This window comes from Cnephaeus nilssonii, assembly GCF_951640355.1.
Source record: "Cnephaeus nilssonii genome assembly, chromosome: X".
In the NCBI taxonomy this organism is placed as follows: Eukaryota; Metazoa; Chordata; class Mammalia; order Chiroptera; family Vespertilionidae; genus Cnephaeus; species Cnephaeus nilssonii.
Window position 1 is genome coordinate 88,377,836 of NC_137071.1, and position 19,540 is coordinate 88,397,375.

General features: G+C 44.3%; 1 protein-coding gene across 1 annotated transcript; it reads right to left on the minus strand.

The window, feature by feature from the left end:
- Window positions 1-3,703: 3,703 nt before the first annotated feature.
- On the minus strand, window positions 3,704-7,643 carry RPL39 (ribosomal protein L39). The gene is made up of 3 exons (XM_079764527.1): window positions 7,374-7,643; window positions 5,749-5,852; window positions 3,704-3,961 (listed from the first exon to the last, which is right to left on the minus strand). Exons 1-3 carry the CDS (start codon window positions 7,374-7,376, stop codon window positions 3,913-3,915), a joined length of 156 nt encoding a protein of 51 aa, XP_079620653.1. The 5' UTR covers window positions 7,377-7,643; the 3' UTR covers window positions 3,704-3,912.
- Window positions 7,644-19,540: the final 11,897 nt, after the last annotated feature.

The following is a 19,540-nucleotide window of genomic DNA, read 5'->3' on the forward strand; positions in this document are numbered from 1 at the left end:
AATCTTACCTATTCAAGGTTTGTAAAGCCGTGTTCTCGTCAGAGTAGAGTGGAGATAGGGCCGATCCCACACCCATGTGTGGCAGCTAAAGTCAGGAATATATCTGCTTTAGAGGTCCCCCTGAGGAGCAAGGGGTCCCCAGTCACACACCAGGAGCCCAGCCCAAGGTTCCAGTGCTGGGAAAAGAAGTCTCCATAACTTCTTAAATGGCCCGTACACAGACTTTCTAGGGACTCAGCGGAGGCCACTATTCCTTTGCTGGGCCCTCCCCTACAGAACCAACACATTGGTGCCACATCTGAGTCTCCATCATCATGGCTAACACTACCCAACTGATGGAAAACTTCCCAAACCTGGTGAAAGAAATAGATATACAAGTCCAGAAAGTGGAGAGTCCCAAACAAAATGAACCCAAAGAGCCCTATACAAAGACATGTCATAATTTACAGAGATTCAAGACAGAGAATCTTAATTTCCCAGACAAGAAAAAGCTAGAGCTCATCACCACTTAACCAGTATTACAAGAAATGTTGCCGAAACCGGTTTGGCTCAGTGGATAGAGTGTCGGCCTGCGGACTTACGGGTCCCAGGTTTGATTCTGGTCAAGGGCATGTACCTTGGTTGCGGGCACATCCCCAGTAGGGGGTGTGCAAGAGGCAGCCTGATTGATGTTTCTAACTCTCTATCCCTCTCTCTTCCTCTCTGTAAAAAATCAATAAAATATATTTAAAAAAAAAAGAGAAATGTTGAAGTCTTGGCCAGTGTGGCTGGGTTGGTTGGGCATCATCCCATTCACAAGGTTGCAGATTCAATTTGATAGGGGACATGCCTGGGTTGCAGCTGATCCCTGGGTAGGGAGCATGCAGGAGACAGCCTACCAATGTCCCCACCCCCCTCCCCTCTAAAATTCAACTTAAGAATGTTAAAGGGTCTTCTTTAAGAAAATAAAGACCAAAAATACAAATCAAGGCCCTGGCCAAGCAGCTCAACTGATTAGAGCATCATCCCAATAACACCAAGGTTGTGGGTTCAACACCCCCAATCAGGGCACATACAAGAATCTGTCCCTTCCTCTCTCAAAAAAATAAAGCAAAAAATACTATTAAATATATATATAAATCAATTGGCAATAAATACACGCCAACAATTACTTTAAACACAAATGGATTAAATGCTCCAATAAAAAGACATAGGGTGGCTAAATGGATAAAACAAGACCCTTAAACATACTGTCAACAAGACACATCAGATCCAAGACAGTGAAAGTAGAGGAATGAAAAGATTATCTCATGAAAATGGAAAGAAAAAAAGAAAAGGCTGGGATAGCAATACTTATACCAGACAAAATAGACTTTAATTAAGGCTGTAATAAGACACAAAGAAGGAACCAGCGTTCCACTTCTGGGTATTTACCTGAAGAAACCCAAAACAGTAATTTGAAAAAATATATACATCCATATGTTCATTGTTGCCTTTGTAACAGGCAAGACATGGAAGCAACCTAAGTGCTCATCAACAGACAAGTGGATAAAGTGGTGCCTACATACAATGGAATATGACTCAGCCATAAAGAATGAAATCTTGCCATCTGCAACATGGATGGACCTAGAGTGTATTGTGCTGAGTGGAGTAAGTCAGAGAAAGACAAATGGCATATGATTTCACTTAGCTGTAGAATCTAAAAAACAAATGAACAAAACAAACATAAACTCAGAAAACATTTTAATGGCTGCCAGATGGGATCCCTGGGGAGGTTGGGTGAAAAAAGGGTGAAGAAATAAGTGTAAATTGGTAGTTACAAAAGTCATGGGGGCGGTGTGGGCGGACCCTAACTAGTTTGGCTCAGTGGATAGAGCACCGGCCCTCAGACTGAAGGGTCTCGGGTTCGATTCTGGTCAAGGGCATGTACCTTGGTTGTGGGACTGATCCCCAGTAGGGGGTGTGCAGGAGACAGCTGATCGATTCTCATGTTTCTAACTCTCTATCCCTCTCCCTTCCTCTCTGTAAAATCAATAAAATGTTAAAAAAAAAAAAAGTGTCATGGGGGCCCTCGGCAAGTAAGTCAGCTGGTTAGAGCCTTGTCCTGATACACCAAGGTTGTGGGTTTGTTCCCTAGCCTGGGCACATACAAAAATCAACCAATGAATGCATAAATTAAGTGGAACAAATCTGTTTCCCTAATAAAATAAACCTTTTAATATAGTATTGTATGTAAACTGTAACTGAAAAATAAAAAAATTTAACTCTTTAATAGGATAAATTTGAGTAAAGAATTGCTTCAAAATTTTGTTCTTCAAAAATATCACATTATTAAAAAAACCAATTAGTTTTTAATATTAGTGCTATTTTACATTTTTGCAGATCTCTTTAATATCTGGCTTAACACTAGACAACTAAATTCTCTTATTTAACCTTGCAGTCTGTGATGTCATGTAGCCTTAAAACTGCTGAGATACATTATATACTGTTTATTTATTTTTATTTTTTTCATTATATACTGTTTAAAAGTCAAGTTCAAATTAAGAGAAACCGCCGGGACCAGTTTGGCTCAGTGGATAGAGCGTCGGTCTGCGGACTGAAGGGTCCCAGGTTCGATTCCGGTCAAGGGCATGTACACTGGTTGTGGGCACATCCCCGGTGGGGGGTGTGCAGGAGGCAGCTGGTTGATGTTTCTCTCTCATCGATGTTTCTAGCTCTCTATCCCTTCTCCCTTCCTCTCTGTTAAAAATCAATAAAATATATTTAAAAAAAAAAGAGAAACCACATGCCAGTAATTTAAACAAAGAAAACAAAAAAGAACACTAAGGTATGATGGGATAGTTAGTATCTGTTGAAATTAGCTGCTACCTCTGGACCTGAGGGAAATGTGAGTCCTTCTTCCAGCCGAGATTGACCCAAAGAACCCCACCCCGTCCCCTCGCTGCAGTTCCACCCTAACCTAATTCCAAAGGTTATGAGGACACTTGTTACTTCCCACCTTCTCCAGACATTTGACATGGCTTGCATAATGGCCTATTACTAGCCATTTGCATATTAGACAAATCCAACTGATTAATCCCAAGTGCTTAGCATAGTGCTCAGCACATAAATATCCAGTAAATTTTAGTTTCTTTAGTGTCAAAATATTTTTTCTACCATTTAAAATTGCAGAAATCTAGTTCATAGGCCTTACAAAATCAGGCAGTAGACCAATTTGTCAATCTCTGGTTCAGATGATGCCTACTTGTATTGAGGATGAGCATATAAAGATGCTATTCATTTTAAAAAGAATGTGCTACCCTCAGGCACGAGGATATAAAAAATATGAGGGCAGGACTGGGGGAATGAGGGGACAATGGGGGGATAAGGACACATTTGTAATACCTTAATCAATAAAAAAAATGCTCTCCTCATAAAAGTATAAAAGCAACTAGCCACGTAGAGCTATTTAATTACAATTAAATAAAAATTTAGCTGTGTACAGGCTCTCGGTTGGAGTGTCGTCCCATGCACCAAAAGGTTGTGGGTTCAATTCCCCTTCAGGGCGTGTACAGGAAGCAACTGATTGATGTTCCTCCCTAAAATCAATAAAAAAAATATTCCTGGGTGAGGATTAAAAATAATAAGATAAAATAAAAATTAATCTCTTACTCACATTAGCCATTCTGAAGTACTTAGTAGCCAGAGAACACTTGTATCATTCAATACAAACCAGAATACAACAGCAGTTTAAAAGGTCTCACATATTTATTACTGAACCATCCTACTATTGCAGGGGGGTGGGGGGAAATCAACAGAGCAAAATCACAAGTCCATTAATTCTCCAATTAAAATGCCCCAACTGTCCAGACAGTAGCATCTTTTCAATCATTTAAAGGTGTAGGCAACCTGGATACAGCATAAATATGTGAGTCATCGCTCATGTGTGATTTCTCATAGGCCCAGTTTGGTTCTTCTCCAATGTCTCCTCTTCGAGTTGTACCTACACAGAAGGAAATGCCAAGTTACAAAAGCAAATCTGACCTCAATTTAGCTGCTCATTCACCACAAACTTTGCCTTTTTATGTACCACAATATCCTTGAAAGGCAAAGGGTCCAGGCTTTTCTTTCCGTTCACAAGTTTGGAGCTCTTTTTGGAGAGTAAAAAATGATTTGCTAGATGTTTAAGAACTAGTCAAATCAAATTTTTACCTCTCAAAATGATTCCAGGGTAGGAAGACACTGGTTCTTATGTGGTACTGAAGCAGTGGGAAGCTCTCCCCTTCCCAAGTGTATGCTCACCCAACTTTGATTCAACAGACCTGAGGTAGATAGACCTAGACAGAGACATGTATATTTTGAAATACATCAAAAAGGCATTCCTACATAATGGGTCACACCCACACACCAAGTTCCTGCATAATTTTTACAATATGTCAACACTCTCTCACTTTAATAGCAAAAAAAGTGAATTGCAGAGCTAAAGCCATCTCTGAACTGTCCATGTCGGCCTGTCATGATTTTACCCTCATAAAGGTAAAATCAAAATGACCAACACAAGATTTTCTTTCAGCAGGATAATGGCAGTACTTCCACAAAATGAAGCACTGTAATTGCAACCTGCTTTCAGTACATTTTAAGTCTGAAGACAGCTGAGTCGATAGAAAAATAATTCTACTGTGCCAATTCTCTGGGACAAAAGTGTGCAATGCTAAATATAAAATACCTCCCCAGCTCTAGGAGTCCACAGAGCAAGACGCTAATATTGATAACCGCAGGCACCCAAGCTTCTCATACATTTCTTTCAATCCTTACAACCCAAAAGCAGGTCCCACCATCACCAGACAGAGAAACTGATGTTCATGTAGCTATGTTTAAAAAAAAAAAAAGGGGGGGGGGGAGAGAGGACGGGACGCGCTTTAGTATGGATGCCTGATGTTCTCAACAGAAATCCATCAAACTTGTAGAAGGGCTGAGCTGCCAAACAAACCACTTCACCAAGTGCCTCAATGCTCTTTTGTCAGTACTGTATGATGGCAACGCCATGTGCTTTAAATTCTAGTTGCACCTGTAACAATGAGATATCCCCCGTACACATTAATATGCATAAATAATAAAGACTAGTGTTTAGTACCAAATATACCAAAAGCAGCAAAGTGGTGGCATGTAAGGCTACAGAGGGTGGCGATTTTCACATGGTGCCATTAAACACACCGCACTGTCACTGGCTGTGAGCCTTTGGGCAAATCTCACTGACTTTTCATACTAATTTTTCTTCCCCTTCAAGACCGATCTCAAGGTCCACCTGGTCTCCAAAAAGCAGTGGGGTTGAAAGGCATGCAGGAGTTTTAAGGCCCAGCTTTGCGGGAATTGGCCTAGATGACCCGGGATTGGAAATACTTTACTTAGTAATAATTCTAATGTCTATTCTTCCAAAGCCATCAATTCAACTACTTCTGCAGTGGAAGGCAATATTCCAATCTTTAAAAAGATAAAACACTTAAAAAAAAGATAAAACACTTCAAAGATGGATTAGGTGAGCATCATGGCCTTCCCTGCTGGGCTGTGCAATGAGATAGCCTCCCATATTATGTTCTGGCCCAGTATGAAGACAACTAGGAAATTAAATATTGGAGGAGTGTCTAAGCCCAGCTGTGGAAGCAGAATTAAAAAATTTCAGAGTGGCGGCACAGGATAAATTGGATTGCATACAACTTTTCATTATTTATGACCCCAAAGCAATCTTAAATTAAAAAAAAAAAAAAAAACACAGGAGGGTAGTGTTCTTACCTGATTTTATTACCAGTTTTCATCCGAATCCATTGGGGAATGGGCCGATTCTGCTTTTGTTTCTTGGCCAGGAACCTCTTGATCCTGAAAGTCTTGTGGGAAGACTGGGAAGGATATGCAACCAATTTGGGAATATCAGAACTTGCTCAAAATATTCAAAGTCAAGAACTCCCTCAATCCAACAAACATCTAAATGCTTAATATATACCAAAAGCAACCCCCTAAACTCTAAAACCATCATGTCCTTTGTTTTGTTTCTCCCAACTTCTCTGCAGGCAGGTACCATAATTCCCATAGTTAAAAAAGTCAGGAGGTATGGGACCTGGCCCCCCAAAGGAAGCATATTAATGTGCAGAGATGGGATTCAAACCCTGATCCTTTTCTGTTGAGTCTAGGGCACCCTCAAGTCTTCTGGAGGACCACCACATCAGGGATGGTGAGAGCTGGGGAACTAGGTTTTCAGGAAAAAACACAGCTTTTAGTAAACTAAATAATGTATAACTTGCAAGTCTGTAAGCCTCAGTACCCTTCTTTGCAAAACAGGAGTATCCCCTCTCTCGAGGCTCATTACAAAAGTAATGAGGATTTACACAACGTTCCCCACATTCAGTTGATCTATTCTAACCCACTGGTCACTTTGATATTAATTCTAACTCTACTTAAAAATGAAACTTTTCCAAGAATGACTACCCCACTTCCCTTTGCATCTTTTGGCTTTCATGAAGAACTCGGGTCAACCTAACCCCAACTGCTGTCCCGGAGCCGCCCAGTTTGCAGGACAATCTGGAGGAATAGCATGAATGCTCGTCTCCAGTCTGGCTCTTGTGGTCCAACACACCCTTGCATAACAGGGGCCATTTTAATAGCAAAGACTACACCCATCTCCCAGTTCTCAGTAGTTGTAAATTAAATTTTCTTTCAACTATTAAAACCATAAAACACCAAATACTGATCCTCTCCATACCCAGAAGCCTATACACAATTTAAGCTTCTCAGGGAACCGTCACAGGACAAACACACAACCGTGACTGTCCTCAGTTGGCATCTTACGAAGAATGCCCAAACGGCAAAGATGTTCATATTACAGCGCTCCTTGCTCCAGGAGCTTCCATGGGTAAAGCTCAAGTCCCTGGAAGGACTAAAAAACTCCTGGAAGCTCAAAACGTGGTAGGCTCCTGGCCGCCAACTTAAAAAAAATAAATAAAAACTTTACGAAAACCAGCAACCCCATTCTATTCTCCATGCCAGGTACGTGCCTTAGGCAGCCAGCAGTTGGGCCACGACTGCCGCGTCCCCCCCCCTCCCCCCCGCTTCTCTCTCTGCCCCAGAATCACAGTTCGCTGGGGCGACGGGAAGCGGAACCCGCTCTAGGCGGCGGCCTGGAGCACAGCGCTCCGCAGTCAGACCTCCCAGCGCCGGCGCAGCCCGCCCCTCCCCAAGGGCCAGATGGCTCACTAGTTTCCCGCCAGGCCCGCCGACTGGAGCAGGGGCCAAACTCGGCCTTCCCTGCAAAAAAAGCCTCGAAAAGGCCCCCGCATCTCGGCGCAGCCCGCGGCGCAGGCCAACTCGCGGGACCTGAGGAGTCGGGAAGCCTCCCCCACGCGGATGGGAAAGGATGGACTTACCATGGTGAAGGAGAAGCGAACGCACGCACCTCGATGGCGGAGAAAGAGAGAGAAGGAAGCGGAAGGACGTATTTAGTGGCACTGCCGGGGTGGGGCTATGGGTACTGAGGCGGTGCGTTCACCACCCCCTCCGGGCGGGCCCTCCCCTCGCGCGCTCCCAGGGAGCGGTGGGAACGCGGGCTCGGCCCTGGGAAATGCAATTCGCTTGGCGTGTCTTCTGCCGGTGGGTTCCTTGGAGCCTTTCGGTGTGCCGGGGGCACCTGTTTCGTGGGTGAGGATGGCAGCGATCGTAAACACCTAAGCAGAAGCGCTGGGAGGCCCAGGGGGCGGGCTGGGCGGGCCTAACTCCGAGGGGTGGAGGAGGGACGGCTAGTCTGAGCGCCAAGGGTTTGCGCCTGCGCCTGGGCTGGCAACGCCTTTTCTGAATTGTTTGAAGTACAGTAGACCCTGGGACTGTATGGTTTTAAACTGTGTGCGTTCACCGACCCTCTGGATCCCGGGTTTCACATCCGCAGACTCAACCAAAACAGTATTCTCCACCCGCGGTTTGGAACCCTATGGTGCGGATGTGGAGGGCCAACCTTATGCATTGGTCTCCAGAGGACTGTATGCATTGTTCTACGCCATTTTATATAAGGGACTTATATCTGTGGGTTTTGGTATGGGGGCAGGGGTCCTGGAACCAATCCCCTGGTGGATACCAAAAGGGAACTGCCTTTTGAAGAGTCAAAATTGATGCGTGGATTTTTGACTGCGTGGAGGTTGGCCTAACACCCCCCCCCTCCCCCGTGTTGTTGAGGGTCAACTATAGTGGTCACCTGGCTGGGTGGTGGTGGAGAAAGCAGAACAGCTGGGCAGGAGCTGGACCAGGTTTGCCCTGTAAGCCTACAGACTGCCATAGAGCTGTCTGAGCAAGAGGTTGTCAATCAAGGTTTTAAGCTGAGAAAGTTCTGGACAGAACCATTTTTTTGGCTGTTAGGAAGCCCAGACTGCCTTTGTAGTCCACCTTTGGCAACATGTACAGGGATTAATGGCAGCATTTTGGATGTTAATGTTCCATTTTAATCTTTTCCCATTTAAAAACAAAGGTAGCCCTACCGGTTTGGCTCAGTGGATAGAGCGTCGGCCTGTGGACTGAGGGGTCTCAGGTTCGATTCCGGTCAAGGGCATGTACCTTGGTTGCGGGCACATCCCCAGTAGGGAGTGTGCAGGAGGCAGCTGATAGATGTTTCTCTCTCATCCATGTTTCTCTCTATCCCTCTCCCTTCCTCTCTGTAAAAAAAAATCAATAAAATATATATATTTTTAAAAATTGCAACTTCTGCTTTCCACTCAGCATTTCCTTACCACAATCATGCTTTATTTTTCTCCATAGAACTTTCTGATATAATATTTTTTCTTTTTTGTCTGATTCCATCCCTACAGTGTAAACTCCATGGGGGCCTAGATTGTGTGTTTTGTTCACTGCTGCATTCCTTAAGCCTGGAATAATGCCTCACAATAGTAGGTGCTCAGTACATTTTTTTTAAAGATTAAACAATTTCTGCCTGGCCAGTGTGGCTCATTGGTTGAGTGTTGACCCATGAACCAGGGGATCATTATTTGATTCCTGGTCAGGGCACATGCCCAGGTTTCGGGCTCGATACCCAGTAGGGGGTACAGGAGAAAGCCGATCAATGATTCTCTCTCCCTCTCCCTTCCTCTCTTTGAAATCAATAAAAATGTATTTTAAAAAAATACAGACACCATCCTCAGGTTGCTGGCTGGCTGTACACAAATAGGAAGTGGCTGGGTTTGCCCCGGTTTTCAAACCTCTCCTCTCTCCTCACACTTGCAGTCTTTCCTCTTCCATTCTCACTCTCTGATGATGGTCTTGCTTCCTAGTCACTGAGAAAATTTGAGCCATCACAGAATTTCCATAATTCACCTATCACATCCCAGCACCTAGCACTCAACAGGTCTTCCTCCTGTTCCTACAGATGAAGTACATGTGCCAAGGCCAGCTTTTTTGCTTGTGTGTGCCCTCGATCCTAACCTCTGTCACCTATTCAGGAACCGTGTTCTGGCAAGCCTTTCTTTTCTGTCCTGCTTTTCACTGGATTGTTCCCATCAACAAATAAATAGTTGAGCCCTAGCCGGTTTGGCTTAGTGGATAGAGCGTCGGCCTTCAGACTGAAGGATCCTGGGTTTGATTATGGTCAAGGGCACATGCCCCGGTTGCGGGCTCCATCCCCAGTGGGGGACATGCAGGAGGCAGCCAGTCGATGATTCTCTCTCATCATTGATGTTTCTATCCCTCTCTCCCTCTCTCTTCCTCTCTAAATCAATAAAAATATATTTCAAAAATAAATAAATACTGGGTCCCGGGGTCCGGGTGAGGCCACGTGACCCTGGGTCTGGGAGAGGCCACGGGCCCCTGGGTCCGGGGGAAGCTAGATCCCGGGTCCAGGTGAGGCCATGTGCCCCTGGATCCGGGTGAGGCTGGGTCCTGGGTCCGGGTGAAGCCACGCGCCCCTGGGTCCGGGTGAGGCCGCACACCCCCTGGGTCCGGGTGAGGCCACATGCCCCTGGGTCCGGGTGAAGCCGTGTCCCTTGGTCCGGCCGAGACCAAACCAGAGGGAGTCGGACCTGCATTACCACCATTTGTCCACCATCCAGAGCTGAGGGGTCAGTGCCGACATGTACTTATAAGGAACTGGTGGACATTGATATTGGGTCTCAAAAGAACTGTTGGTCCAGAAAGAAACTCACTACAGACTGATCCATTTGCCTGTCAGCATAACTATTATTGCTCGTCTCACATGCAGTTCTTATAAGTATATCTCTAGTGACACATGATTTCGCTCATCTAGGGGAAATGAACAACATAGACTGATGAACAACAACAGAACCAGAAACAAGGAGGCATCGATCGGACTATCGGGCCTCAGAGGGAGGATAGGGGAGGGTGGGGGAGAGGGGAGAGATCAACCAAAGGTCTTGTGTGCATGCATATGAGCCTAACCAATGCTTAAGTTCAACAGGGGGTTGGGGCATCCGTGGGGAGGGGTGTGGGATGGGAATGGGGGGACGAGGACAAATATGCGACACCTTAATCAATAAAGAAATTAAAAAAAATTTTCATCAAAAAAAAAAAGTTGATCATCTCTCCCATCTTAAAAACTTGATCTTTACTTCAGCTCCCTTTCCAACTACTGCTCCTTTCCCTCCTTCCCTTTACAACAAAACTGAAAATTCTGTTTATATTTACTGTTTCCAATTTCTCTCCCCCCATTATTTTTTGATATATAATACACATACCATAAAAGCCATAATTGTAAAGTATACAATTCAGTGGGTTTTGTTTTTATTTTTAAAATATATTTTTATTGATTTTAGAGAGGAAGGGAAAGAGAGATAGAAACATCAATGATGAGAATCACCAATTGGCTGCCTCCTCCACACCCCACACTGGGGATCGAGCCCACAACCGGGGCATGTGCCCTGACTGGGAATGGAACCGGGACCTTCTGATTCATAGGTCGATGACACTCAATAGCTGAGCCATGCTGGCCAGACCAATTCAGTGGCTTTTAGAATGTGAGAATACTGCTATTTCGAGAACACTTTTATTGTATCCATTAGCAGTGACTTTTCATCCTCCTTCTCCCCAAGCCTTAGGCAACCAATATTTCTGTTTCTATGAGTTTGCATATTCTGCATATTTCATATAAATGGAATCATACTTTATGTCATCATTTGTTTTTGGCTTTTTCACATAGCATAATCTTTTCAGGGTTTCTTCATGTTGCAGCATGTGACAGTACTTCATTCCTTTTCATGGCTGAAAAATATTCCACCGTGTGGACATATTTTGTTTGTCCATTATCAGCTGATGGATGCCAGGGTTGCTTACACTTTTTGGAAGTAGTGAATACTATAAATACAGTGTGCTTAAATTCTTGCAGTCCTTTCCTGTTTTGGTGTTTTCAATACAGCAGCCAGAGGGATCCTTTTGTTGTAAAATATTGTCAGGTTATATCACTCATCTGCTCAAAACATTGCAGTGGTTCCTACTAGTATATCATCCTATATCCTATATAATAAAGAGGTAATATGCAAATTGACCATCACTGTAACACACAAGATGGCCACCCTCATGTGGCCACCCCCATGTGGACACAAGATGGCCAGCAGGGGAGAGCAGTTGGGGGGGACTGGGCCTGCAGGGGAGGGCAGTTGGGGGGGACTGGGCCTGCAGGGGAGGGCAGTTGGGGGGACTGGGCCTGCAGGGGAGGGCAGTTGGAAGTGACCAGGCCTGCAGGGGAGGGCAGTTGGAAGTGACCAGGCCTGCAGGGGAGGGCAGTTGGGGGTGAACGGGCCTGCAGGGAAGGGTGTTGGGGGTAACCGGGCCTGCAGGGAAGGGTGTTGGGGGTAACCGGGCCTGCAGGGGAGGAGAATTGGAGGCGACTGGGCCTGCAGGGGAGGGCAGTTGGGGGCAACTAGGCTGGCAGGGGAGGGCAGTTGGGGGGGACCAGGCTTGCAGGAGAGGGCAATTGGGAGGGACAAGGCCTGCAGGGGAGGGCAGTTGGGGGCAACCAGGCCTGCAATGGAGGGCAGTTGGAGGTGACCGGGCCTGCATGGGAGGGCAGTTGGGGCGACCAGGCCAGCAGGGGAGGGCAGTTAGGGGTGACCAGGCAGGCTGGGGAGGGCAGTTAGGGGCAATCAAGCCAGCAGGGGAGGGCAGTTAGGGGCAACCAGGCTGGCAAGGGAGGGAAGTTAGGGGTGACCGGGCTAACAGGGGAGAGCAGTTGGGGGCAACCAGGCCTGCAGGGGAGGGCAGTTGGGGGCAAACAGGCCTGCAGGGGAGGACAGTTAGGGGTGACCAGGCTGGCAGGGGAGGGAAGTTAGGGGCAACCAGGCTGGCAGGGGAGTGGTTAGGTCTTGATCAGGCTGGCAGGCAGAAGCGGTTAGGGGCAATCAGGCAGGCAGGCAGGCAAGCAGTTGGGAGCCCGCAGTCCCGGACTGTGAGAGGGATGTCCGACTGCCTGTGGGATCATGCCTAAACCAGCAGTCAGACATCCCCTGAGGGGTCCCAGATTGGAGAGGGTGCAGGCTAGGTTGAGGGACACCCCCTCCAGTGCACGAATTTCATGCACTGGGCCTCTAGTTGTGTGTGTGTGTGTGTGTGTGTGTGTGTGTGTGTGTGTGTATGTGTGTGTGTGTGTGTGTGTGTGTGTGTGTATCCTACCTAATAAAAGAGTAATATGCAAATTAGACATCACTCCGCTACAAACTGGCAGCGCCCATAGCCACAAGATGGCGGCGCCCAGTGCTCTCAGCCCCGCCAGAGTCCCCCAGTCCAGCCCCTCCGGAGTCCCACAGTCCGGCCGGGAGGCACTCTCGCCCCACGCACCGTTCGCGGCCGGGGTGTGCGGCTGGGAAGCGTCCGAGCCGCACGTGCCAGGGGAAGCGTCAGATCCCCACGTGGCCAGTAGCCGGGGTGTGCGGCTGGCCAGCGACCAGGTGTGCAGCTGGGAGGTGCCTGGGGTGTCTGGCCAGGGGTCATGTGGGATGCGCCCACTCCAGTAGCAGATCAAGCCTGGCTGCTCTGCGGTCTCTGGAGTGTCTGGGGCTGAGCAGCGAGGCTGGATTGTTTGGGCCTATGGGCCCGGCCAGGGGTTGTGGGGACCAAGTGGACAGGCGGGATCCGCCCACTCCGGTGGCAGATCCAGCCTCACTGCTCCCCAGCCTCTGGCATGTCTGGGCCTGTCAGCCCCTCCATGAGGCTGGATGTTGCTTTCAGGGGACACACAAGTGGGCGGGGAGTTGACTTTGGGTCTTCTGGCACAGGGGGACTTGATGCTGTGTCCCAGTTTGTGCTGGCCCAGACTCTGACAGCAGGGAGGAGGAAGTACCACCCCTACAGAATCAGCCAGAATCACCCATTGGTCAGACAGCTCTCAGTGGCCTGACAGCCATCTGACAGCAGGGAGGAGGAAGTCCCACCCTTAGAGAATTGACCGTTGGTCAGATAGCTCCCTGCCACCTGACAGCCAGGACTCTCATTCACCGACAGCAAGGAGGTTGAACTATGTCTAAACATCTACTATTGATACAAGGTAGCTCTGCAGCTGAAAGAAGCCGGCGTTATCGACAGAAAATGTCTGAAGACCAACGTGCTTCTGATCTTAAAAGAAGGTGGCAACTGCGACAGAATGTATCTGAAGAGCAGCTATTGGAAAAACGTCGCTCTGAAGCTGAAAGAAGCCGGCGTCATCGACAAAAAATGTCTGAAGACCGACATGCCTCTGAACTTGAAAGAAGGCGGCAGTGTCGACAGAATATGTGCAAAGAACAGTCATTAACAAGTACTACCAATACTGGTAGGATCTGCCTTCTCATAAAAAATGGAGTACATGAGGATGCAATTCTCGAACATAGTTGTGGTGCAATGACTGTTAGATATCAGTTTTTCCTATCACTAAATTTCTCTGATGAAAAACCATCCGATGGGAAATTTACTCGATGTAGCAAAGGTAAAGTCTGTCCAAATGATAATACCCAGCATATTTTAAAAGATTAATGACAAACAAAGATTCTGACAGTAAAAATTTCATGGAAAATATTCGTTCCATAAATAGTTCTTTTGCTTTTGCTTCCATGGGTGCCATCAGGGTATGGGCCATACTATTTTAGAATACACGGACAAGTTTATCACTGTACTGGAACTTTACATCCTTTGGATGGTGTTTCTCAGAAGTTTGCTGAACTCTATTTTGGATACAGCTGAAGCTACCAGTAAACGATTAGCAATGCCAGAAAACCAGGGCTGCTCAGAAAGACTCATGATCAACATCAATAACCTCATGCATGAAATAAATGAATTAACAAAATCGTACAAGATGCTACATGAGGTAGAAAAGGAAGCCCAATCTGAAGCAGCAGCAAAAGGTATAGTTCCCACAGAGGTAACTATGGCAATTAAATACGATCGTAACAGTGACCCAGGTAGATATAATTCTCCCCGTGTAACCGAGGTTGCTGTCATATTCAGAAATGAAGATGGAGAACCTCCTTTTGAAAGGGACTTGCTCATTCATTGTAAAACGGATCCCAATAATCCAAGTGCCACTAAAATGAAACAAATCAGTATCCTGTTTCCTACATTAGATGCAATGACATATCCTATTCTTTTTCCACAGGGTGAAAAAGGCTGGGGAACAGATATTGCATTAAGACTCAGAGACAACAGTGTAATCAACAATAATACTAGACAAAATGTAAGGACACAGTCACACAAATGCAGTATTATGGATTTCATCTCTCTGTTAGGAACACGTTCAATCCTATTTTAAATGCAGGAAAGTTAACTCAACAGTTTATTGTGGATTCATATTCAAAAATGGAGGCCAATTGGATAAATTTCATTAAAGCAAACCAATCTAAGTTGAGAGTTGAAAAATATAGTGGTTTGATGGATTATCTCAAATCTAGATCTGAAAATGACAATGTGCAGATCGGTAAAATGATAATACTTCCATCATCTTTTGAGGGTAGTCCCAGAAATATGCAGCAGCGATATCAGGATGCTATAGCAATTGGAACAAAGTATGGCAAGCCTGATTTATTCATAACCATGACATGCAACCCCAAATGGGCAGATATTACAAACAATTTACAACTCTGGCAAAAAGTTGAAAACAGACCTGACTTGGTAGCCAGATTTTTAATATTAAGCTGAATGATCTTTTAAATGATATATGTAAGTTCCATTTATTTGGCAAAGTAATAGCTAAGATTCATGTCATTGAATTTCAGAAATGCAGACTGCCTCACGCTCACATATTATTGATATTAGATAGTGAGTCCAAATTACGAACGGAAGATGACATTGACCCTATAGTTAAGGCAGAAATTCCAGATGAAGACCAGTATCCTCGACTTTTTCAAATTGTAAAATCAAATATGGTACATGGACCATGTGGAATACAAAATCCAAATAGTCCATGTATGTAAAATGTTCAAAGGTATATCCAAAAGAATTTCAAAATGCGACCATTGGAAATATTGATGGATATCCCAAATACAAACGAAGATCTGGTAGCACCATGTCTATTGGAAATAAAGTTGTCAACACTTGGATTGTCCCTTATAATCCATATTTGTGCCTTAAATATAACTGTCATATAAATGTTGAAGTCTGTGCATCATTTAAAAGTGTGAAATATTTATTTAAATACATCTATAAAGGGCACGATTGTGCAAATATTCAAATTTCTGAAAAAAGTATTATCAATCATGACGAAGTACAGGACTTCATTGACTCCAGGTATGTGAGCGCTCCTGAGGCTGTTTGGAGATTTTTTGCAGTGCGAATGCATGACCAATCTCATGCAATCACAAGATTAGCTATTCATTTGCCAAATGATCAGAATTTGTATTTTTATACTGATGATTTTGCTGAAGTTTTAGATAGGGCTAAAAGGCATAACTCAACTTTGATGGCTTGGTTCTTATTGAATAGAGAAGATTCTGATGCACATAATTATTATCATTGGGAGATTCCACAGCATTATGTGTTTAATAATTCTTTGTGGACAAAATGCCAAAAGGGTGGGAATAAAGTATTAGGTAGACTGTTCACTGTTAGCTTTAGAGAACCAGAGCGATATTACCTTTGCTTCTGCATGTAAAAGGTGTGATAAGTTTTGAGGATCTGCAAACTGTAGGAGGTGTAACTTATGATACATTTTGTGAAGCTGCTAAACACCGAGGATTATTACTTGATGACACTATCTGGAAAGATACGATTGACGATGCAATCGTCCTTAATATGCCCAAACAACTACGGCAACTTTTTGCATACATATGTGTGTTTGGATGTCCTTCTGCTGCAGACAAATTATGGGATGAGAATAAATCTCATTTTATTGAAGATTTCTGTTGGAAATTGCACCGAAGAGAAGGTGCCTGTGTAAACTGTGAAACGCATGCCCTTAACGAAATTCAGGAGGTATTCACATTGCATGGAATGAAATGTTTACATTTCAAACTTCCAGACTATTCTTTATTAATGGATGCAAATACATGTGATGAATTGTATAAGCAACAACAGGCAGAGGTTTTGATAAATTCTCTGAACGATGAGCAGTTGGCAGCCTTTCAGACTATAACTTCAGCCATTGCAGATCAAACTGTACACCCCAAATGCTTTTTCTTGGATGGTCCAGGTGGTAGTGGAAGAACATATCTGTATAAAGTTTTAATACATTATATTAGAGGTCATGGTGGTACTGTTTTACCCACAGCATCTACAGGAATTGCTGCAAATTTACTTCTTGGTGGAAGAACCTTTCATTCCCAATATAAATTACCAATTCCATTAAATGAAACTTCAATTTCTAGACTCGATATAAAGAGCGAAGTTGCTAAAACCATTAAAAAGGCCCAACTTCTTATTATTGATGAATGCACCATGGCATCCAGTCATGCTATAAACACTATAGACAGATTACTAAGAGAAATTATGAATTTGAATATTGCATTTTGTGGGAAAGTTCTCCTTCTCGGAGGAGATTTTCAACAATGTCTCAGTGTTGTGCCGCATGCTATGCGATCGGCCATAATACAAATGAGTTTAAAGTACTGTGATGTTTGGGGATGTTTCAGAAAGTTGTCTCTTATAACAAATATGAGATCAGAGGATTCTGCTTATAGCGAATGGTTAGTAAAACTTGGAGATGGCAAACTTGATAGCAGTTTTCATTTAGGAATGGATATTATTGAAATCCCCCAGGAAATGATTTGTAACGGATCTATTACTGAAGCTACCTTTGGAAATAGTATATCTATAGGTAATATTTAAAAATATATCTAAACACGCAATTCTTTGTCCAAAAAATGAGCACGTTCAAAAATTAAATGAAGAAATTTTGGATATACTCGATGGAGATTTTCACACCTATTTGAGTGATGATTCCATTGACTCAACAGATGATGCTGAAAAGGAAAAATTTCCCATTGAATTTCTTGAAAGTTGGTGCAATCATCATGCTATTGAGAAATCTTAATAGTAAATGGGGTCTTTGTAATGGCCAGATTTATTATCAAAAGATTGCTACCTAACATAATCAAAGCTGAAGTATTAACAGGATCTGCAGAGGGAGAGGTTGTTCTGATTCCAAGAATTGATTTGTCCCCATCTGACACTGGCATCCCATTTAAATTAATTTGACGACAGTTTCCCGTGATGCCAGCATTTGCGATGACTATTAATAAATCACAAAGATGAACTCTAGACAGAGTAGGAATATTCCTACCTGAACCTGTTTTTGCACATGGTCAGTTATATGTTGCTTTCTCTCGAGTTTGAAGAGCATGTGACGTTAAAGTTAAAGTTGTGAATACTTTATCCCAAGGGAAATTAGTCAAGCACTCTGAAAGTGTTTTCACTCTTAATGTGGTATACAGGGAGATAGTAGAATAAGTTTAATCAGTTTATCAGTCATTGTTTACATCAATGTTGTTTTTATATCATATTTTTGCTGTTTTTATATGATGTTTTTGTTATTTTTATGTCTTTGTTGTTCTTATATCATTTTATTGTTTATTAATAAATTCATATATTATTTTCATATACATTTTACTCATTTCCTTTCATCTCTCATACTTCTATTATAGAGAAAGGGCAAATAGTAATATTAACATATTTCCTCTAACTAACTCCCTTTTAATGTGCACGAATTTCATACACTGGGCCACTGTGGGATTCCTGTGGGATCGGACCTAAACAGGAAGTCGAACATCCCCTGAGAGGTCCCAGATTGGAGAGGGTGCAGATTGGGCTGAGGGATAACCACCCCCCCCCCCCAGTGCATGAATTTTGTGCACTGGGCCTCTAGTATATATATAAAAGGCTAATATGCTAAGTGTCCCTCCGCCCATCCGAACAGTCACTATGACGCACACTGACCACCAGGGAGCAGACACTCAACGCAGGAGCTGCTGAGCTGCAGTGACTTGGCAGCAGCAGTTCTTGGGTGACGCACCCCAAAACTAGACAGGAGGGAGCCTGATTTCTCGCGGGGCCACACAATTCCACCTTCTGCCATGGATTATATTGTTGCTGGGGCACTGTCGGCCCTGAATCTGGTTTACTGCACACTTGCATTTGCATTCCACACCCTGTATGACAGCACCTTTGCAGAGTACCCTCTCGTACTCCGGGACCCCTCAGGGGATGTCCGAGAGCTGGTTTTGGCCTGATCCCTGCAGGCCAGGTCGAGTGAACCCACCTGCTGGAGGGAGTCCGCTTACTCCTCAGATGCTGGGGAGGGACGTAGGAGGTTGGCTCCAGGGCATGTCTGCCCTCGTCTCACCCAGTCCCGCCGGTCACCTTCTAATTAATTTCCTTTCAATGTGCACAAATCCATGCACTGGGTCATTAGTTTGGAATAAAAGCCCAAGTCTTAACTATGACTTGCTGGATCTTGCCCATTAGCTCTTGTGACTTTATTCCATCCCTTTAGTCTACTCTCCCCCTTGCTCACTCTACTCCAGGCATAATGGCTTCTGCCATTTCTGAACAGGACAGGCACACTCCTAATTCCAGGGCCTTTTCACATATTTTTCCCTTTGTAGTAGGAGCTTAGTATTTGTGAATGCATAAATGAGCTCTGGGATACTTCTAAGGATAGTCAATACTATTTATGTAGCTGTCAGTATATATTTTCCAAGAATTCACCAAGTATGAGCCTATCTTTGCTACCATGCCTTCTTTAAAGATATAAATCAGGGGTCCTCAAACTTTTTAAACAGGGGGCCAGTTCACTGTCCCTCAGACCGTTGGAGGGCCGGACTATAGTTTTAAAAAAACTATGAACAAATTCCTATGCACACTGCACATATCTTATTTTGAAGTAAAAAACAAAACGGCAAAAACACCTGCATGTGGTGCGCGGGCCGTAGTTTGAGGACACCTGATATAAATGATCATAATAAATTTTTGTGGTGTATAGGACAGCCCCAGAGACAGTAAAGAAATTTCTGTGCAGCCCCCATATAGAGCTTCTATATACCAAACAAAGGCTATAAAATTTCTCTTAACTTTTCTCCTATGGAATTAGTTTCAAGATAACATGTATGACTACCATAGAAAGTTAGATCTTAGTTTGCCTCTTGAATTT

Coding starts and splice junctions, on each gene's coding strand:
- RPL39 (XM_079764527.1), bottom strand. Junction 3,962..5,748: donor AAAACTGGTAATAAAATCAG/GTAAGAACACTA, acceptor CCTTCTGTGTAG/GTACAACTCGAAGAGGAGAC.